The sequence below is a fragment of the Oncorhynchus gorbuscha genome, linkage group LG14, assembly GCF_021184085.1.
Source record: "Oncorhynchus gorbuscha isolate QuinsamMale2020 ecotype Even-year linkage group LG14, OgorEven_v1.0, whole genome shotgun sequence".
Taxonomy (NCBI): Eukaryota; Metazoa; Chordata; class Actinopteri; order Salmoniformes; family Salmonidae; genus Oncorhynchus; species Oncorhynchus gorbuscha.
Window position 1 is genome coordinate 83,352,361 of NC_060186.1, and position 6,499 is coordinate 83,358,859.

Here is a 6,499-nt window from a genome sequence, read left to right on the forward strand (position 1 = left end):
TTATATAGTCCTGTTATATAGTCCAGTTATATAGTCCTGTTATATAGTTATATAGTCCAGTTATATAGTCCTGTTATATAGTTATATAGTCCTGTTATATAGTCCTGTTATATAGTCCTGTTATATAGTTATATAGTCCAGTTATATAATCCTGTTATATAGTCCTGTTATATAGTCCTGTTATATAGTCCTGTTATATAGTTATATAGTCCTGTTATATAGTCCTGTTATATAGTCCTGTTATATAGTCCTGTTATATAGTCCTGTTATATAGTCCTGTTATATAGTTATATAGTCCTGTTATATAGTCCTGTTATATAGTCCTGTTATATAGTCCTGTTATATAGTCCAGTTATATAGTCCTGTTATATAGTCCTGTTATATAGTCCTGTTATATAGTCCTGTTATATAGTCCTGTTATATAGTCCTGTTATATAGTTCTGTTATATAGTTATATAGTCCTGTTATATAGTCCTGTTATATAGTCCTGTTATATAGTTATATAGTCCTGTTATATAGTTATATAGTCCTGTTATATAGTTATATAGTCCTGTTATATAGTTATATAGTCCTGTTATATAGTCCTGTTATATAGTCCTGTTATATAGTCCTGTTATATAGTCCTGTTATATAGTCCTGTTATATAGTTATATAGTCCTGTTATATAGTCCTGTTATATATGTTATATAGTCCTGTTACATAGTCCTGTTATATAGTCCTGTTATATAGTCCTGTTATATAGTCCTGTTATATAGTCCTGTTATATAGTACTGTTATATAGTCCTGTTATATAGTTATATAGTCCTGTTATATAGTCCTGTTATATAGTCCAGTTATATAGTCCTGTTATATAGTCCAGTTATATAGTTATATAGTCCTGTTATATAGTCCTGTTATATAGTCCTGTTATATAGTTATATAGTCCTGTTATATAGTCCTGTTATATAGTCCTGTTATATAGTCCTGTTATATAGTTATATAGTCCTGTTATATAGTCCTGTTATATAGTCCTGTTATATAGTCCTGTTATATAGTCCTGTTATATAGTTATATAGTCCTGTTATATAGTCCTGTTATATAGTCCTGTTATATAGTCCTGTTATATAGTCCTGTTATATAGTCCTGTTATATAGTCTTGTTATATAGTCCTGTTATATAGTCCTGTTATATAGTTATATAGTCCTGTTATATAGTCCTGTTATATAGTTATATAGTCCTGTTATATAGTCCTGTTATATAGTCCTGTTATATAGTCCTGTTATATAGTCCTGTTATATAGTCCTGTTATATAGTTATATAGTCCTGTTATATAGTCCTGTTATATAGTCCTGTTATATAGTCCTGTTATATAGTCCTGTTATATAGTTATATAGTCCTGTTATATAGTCCTGTTATATAGTTATATAGTCCTGTTATATAGTCCTGTTATATAGTCCTGTTATATAGTCCTGTTATATAGTCCTGTTATATAGTCCTGTTATATAGTCCAGTTATATAGTTATATAGTCCTGTTATATAGTTATATAGTCCAGTTATATAGTTATATAGTCCTGTTATATAGTTATATAGTCCAGTTATATAGTTATATAGTCCTGTTATATAGTTATATAGTCCTGTTATATAGTCCAGTTATATAGTTATATAGTCCTGTTATATAGTTATATAGTCCTGTTATATAGTCCAGTTATATAGTTATATAGTCCTGCTTTTATAGTTATATAGTCCTGTTATATAGTCCTGTTATATAGTCCTGTTATATAGTCCTGTTATATAGTTATATAGTCCTGTTATATAGTCCTGTTATATAGTCCTGTTATATAGTCCTGTTATATAGTCCTGTTATATAGTCCTGTTATATTGTCCTGTTATATAGTCCTGTTATATAGTCCTGTTATATAGTCCTGTTATATAGTCCTGTTATATAGTTATATAGTCCTGTTATATAGTTATATAGTCCTGTTATATAGTCCTGTTATATAGTCCTGTTATATAGTTATATAGTCCTGCTATATAGTCCTGTTATATAGTCCTGTTATATAGTCCTGTTATATAGTCCTGTTATATAGTCCTGTTATATAGTCCTGTTATATAGTCCTGTTATATAGTCCAGTTATATAGTCCTGTTATATAGTCCTGTTATATAGTTATATAGTCCTGTTATATAGTCCTGTTATATAGTCCTGTTATATAGTCCAGTTATATAGTCCTGTTATATAGTCCTGTTATATAGTCCTGTTATATAGTCCTGTTATATAGTCCTGTTATATAGTTATATAGTCCTGTTATATAGTCCTGTTATATAGTCCTGTTATATAGTCCTGTTATATAGTCCTGTTACATAGTCCTGTTATATAGTCCTGTTATATAGTCCTGTTATATAGTCCTGTTATATAGTTATATAGTCCTGTTATATAGTCCTGTTATATAGTCCTGTTATATAGTCCTGTTATATAGTTATATAGTCCTGTTATATAGTCCTGTTATATAGTTATATAGTCCTGTTATATAGTCCAGTTATATAGTCCTGTTATATAGTCCTGTTATATAGTTATATAGTCCTGTTATATAGTCCTGTTATATAGTCCTGTTATATAGTCCTGTTATATAGTCCAGTTATATAGTCCTGTTATATAGTCCTTTTATATAGTCCTGTTATATAGTCCTGTTATATAGTCCTGTTATATAGTCCTGTTATATAGTCCTGTTATATAGTTATATAGTCCTGTTATATAGTCCTGTTATATAGTCCTGTTATATAGTCCTGTTATATAGTCCTGTTATATAGTCCTGTTATATAGTCCTGTTATATAGTCCTGTTATATAGTCCTGTTACATAGTCCTGTTATATAGTCCTGTTATATAGTCCAGTTATATAGTCCTGTTATATAGTCCTGTTATATAGTTATATAGTCCTGTTATATAGTTATATAGTCCTGTTATATAGTCCTGTTATATAGTCCTGTTATATAGTCCTGTTATATAGTCCTGTTATATAGTCCAGTTATATAGTCCTAGTACATAACATGCTCAGATAAAAGCCTTATAGAAATCCAAAACAAGCCGTCTGCTACAAATAGCCTGAATAATTGTCTTGTAGGCTGTGGATGATGGAGTATTGTAGTACTATGGTATAGTACTATATAGTAGTAGTGTAGTACTATGATATAGTACTATATATTAGTATTGTAGTACTATGATATAGTACTATATAGTAGTAGTGTAGTACTATGGTATAGTACTATATAGTATTATTGTAGTACTATGGTATAGTACTATATAGTATTGTAGTACTATGATATAGTACTATTGTAGTACTATGGTATAGTACTATATAGTAGGATTGCAGTACTATGGTATAGTACTATATTGTAGCACTATGGTATAGTACTATATAGTAGTATTGTAGCACTATGGTATAGTAGTATTATAGTACTATGGTATAGTACTATATAGTAGTATTGTAGTACTATGATTACTATGTGGTAATACTTTAGTATTATAATGTCTTCACTGGGGTCGGCAGTCTACCATTATTGTTAATGTTTGTGTCTCATTGATGCTGAGAAGAGACGAGATCCCTTTGTCGTGTCTGTCTGTCTGGCCACAGCACATTCCTCCAGACAGGTTCATACTAGTCATTCCCTTTGTACCTTTTGTCATTTTATCTCAGAGTATATTTATTCATCATAACTCAACAACTCCCCTCTCAAAAGGATTTGTGCTTTAAAAACCATGACATCAGTTACATTGTCACATCTACTTTCCTCCTTCTCTTCATCCTCCTCTTCCTCCTCTTCTCCTCATCTTCCTCCTCTTCTTCTATCTCCTCGTGTTCCGCCTCCTTCATCTATTCCAACTCCTCCTCCTCAGTAGGGTCTCCAGACAGCTTCGTCCATGCGCCCCCCAGCAGGGTTGAGTACAGTGGGGGAGTTGCTGTGACTCCCATCCCCCTCCACCACCCCCTCACCACCTTGGCTGGGCAGGTTAGGGTTAGCCAGGGAGCTGCCGGTGGAAGCGCTGGTGCAGGGAGGAACCATCCTGGAGGGTGAGCGGTCCCCCCCGGGAACCATGGAGAACTGGTACGACCCAGATGAGGCTCCATAGTAAAGATAGGGAGTACTGCTGGTTTGGAAGGGTCCACTCTGACTTTGGGCGGAACCGGGGTAGGGAGGGGGCAGGTAGGTGTGGTAGTGGGTGGAGCCTAGCGACATGGCGGCGGTGACGGGAGGAGTGTAGGTGAAGGTGGTGGGGTAGTGCATTCTGGGACTGGAAAAACGAGACTCCGTCAGAGAGGGGAGACCCGGGAACTGACGATCAAACTGGCCTGGGAACGGACTGAGGTCTGATGAACAGAGAGAGAGAGAGAGAGAGAGAGAGAGAGAGAGAGAGAGAGACAGAGACAGAGAGAGAGAGAGAGAGAGAGAGAGAGAGAGAGAGAGAGAGAGAGAGAGAGAGAGAGAGAGAGAGAGAGAGAGAGAGAGCGAGAGCGAGAGAGAGAGAGAGAGAGAGAGAGAGAGAGAGAGAGAGAGAGAGAGAGAGCGAGAGCGAGAGCGAGAGCGAGAGCGAGAGCGAGAGAGAGAGAGAGAGAGAGAGAGAGAGAGAGAGAGAGAGAGAGAGAGAGAGAGAGAGAGAGAGAGAGAGAGAGAGAGAGAGAGAGAGAGAGAGAGAGAGAGAGAGAGAGAGAGAGAGAGAGAGAGAGAGAGAGAGAGAGAGAGAGAGAGAGAGAGAGAGAAAGAGTGAGAGAGAGAGAGAGAGAGAGAGAGAGAGAGAGAGAGAGAGAGAGAGAGATTAGTTTTATTAATTTGTCTTTATCGTCCCTTCATAAAGAAAACAATTGATTTCTATTAATGTGGTCCCATTAAGATAAGAAAATCTATTTTACAATCTATTTTGGGGAGCTAATATTATTTATTGTATAATTTCAAACCTAAATGGTGCTATTGAACATGTTCTCACTGTGTTCAGTTTTAACATTTTAAAACAAATATCTTTGAACAACAATGCTTGTCTTCTTTGTCAGATGTGAGTGAAGCTGTAGAAACTGACCTCATAACCCAGCAAACTGGGAACATTCCCAGAACATTAGCTAAAATTACCCAATACTTTCTAGTTAGGGTTTTATATAATATTAGGATGATAACATCCCCAAAATATTCAAAGAATGTTTTTTTGACAACAATTGTTAGAATTTTTAAAAATGTTTTAAATGAATTATCCTTGGGAATGTTCACCTTAAATGTTGTGCACAACAACTACAACAGAACGTTCCCCAAACGTTCTCATTAGGTTTCCAGGGAATGTAATAACACAATGGAACAGTCATGTTTTCCCAGCAAACCAAAATGACTTCAGTGAAAGTTCCCGGAACATTCGTTCGGTTGCGTCACATGTTCTCATAACTCAAAAACTGTCCATTCTTGATGATGATTATACAATGTTTGCACAAAACATCCGCCTGATGTTGCAAGAATGTTCCCCCCGAACGTATTTTGTCTGTTCTTGTAAAGGTTCCCAGAATGTTTCATTAGGTTGTGATCTGGTGGGATCATCACAAAAGATATTTTCCCCAAAATACAAAAGCTGTCCAGGTGTGCAGATGATTATACAACGTTTATTTTAGGAACACAAAAAACACCCAGAACGTTCCTGGAACACATTTTTATGTTCTTTAAAATTTCCATTTTGTTTTGGTTATGGAAACATTGTGGGGATGTGACAAGAGATAGGTTCCCAAAACACAAAAAAATATTAGCTGACATTCAGATAATGTTTAATAATCTGTATGTGTGTGTAATCTGTATGTGTGTGTGTGTGTGTGTTTTTTATGGGTGTGTGTGTGTAGTCTGTATGTGTGTGTGTGTGTGTTTTTATGGGTGTGTGTGTGTAGTCTGTATGTGTTTGTGTGTGTGTTTTTTATGGGTGTGTGTGTGTAGTCTGTATGTGTGTGTGTGTGTGTGTGTGCGCAAGTCTCTGCATGTTAATGTCTCTCTCTCTCTGTATGTGTGTGTGTGTTCTGTATGGGTGTGTGTGCGTGTGTAATCTGTATGTGTGTGTGTAATCTGTATGTGTGTGTGTAATCTGTATGTGTGTATTCTGTATGGGTGTGTGTGTTGATGTCTCTCTCTCTCTCTCTGTGTGTGTGTTAATGTTGTCTCTCTCTCTCTCTGTGTGTGTGTTAATGTTGTCTCTCTCTCTCTCTCTCTCTCTCTCTCTCTCTCTCTCTCTCTCTCTCTGTGTGTGTATGTTAATGTCTCTCTCTCTCTCTCTCTCTCTCTCTCTCTCTCTCTCTCTCTCTCTCTCTCTCTCTCTCTCTCTGTGTATGTTAATGTCTCTCTCTCTCTCTCTCTCTCTCTCTCTCTCTCTCTCTCTCTCTGTGTGTATGTTAATGTCTCTCTCTCTCTCTCTCTCTCTCTCTCTCTCTCTGTGTGTGTGTTAATGTCTCTCTCTCTCTCTCTCTCTCTCTCTGTGTGTATGTTAATGTCTCTCTCTCTCTCTCTCT

The 6,499-nt window shown here is 35.8% G+C and overlaps 1 protein-coding gene across 1 annotated transcript in view; it reads right to left on the bottom strand.

Moving 5' to 3' along the window:
• Positions 1 to 3,711: 3,711 nt before the first annotated feature.
• The window catches only part of LOC123995754 (runt-related transcription factor 2-like), a 231,598-nt gene continuing 228,810 nt past the window's right edge, over positions 3,712 to 6,499 (bottom strand). The window contains exon 7 of the mRNA XM_046299428.1: positions 3,712 to 4,342. Within this exon, the coding sequence (XP_046155384.1) occupies positions 3,867 to 4,342 (476 nt within the window). The 3' untranslated portion in view covers positions 3,712 to 3,866. The remainder of the gene's footprint in view (positions 4,343 to 6,499) is intronic.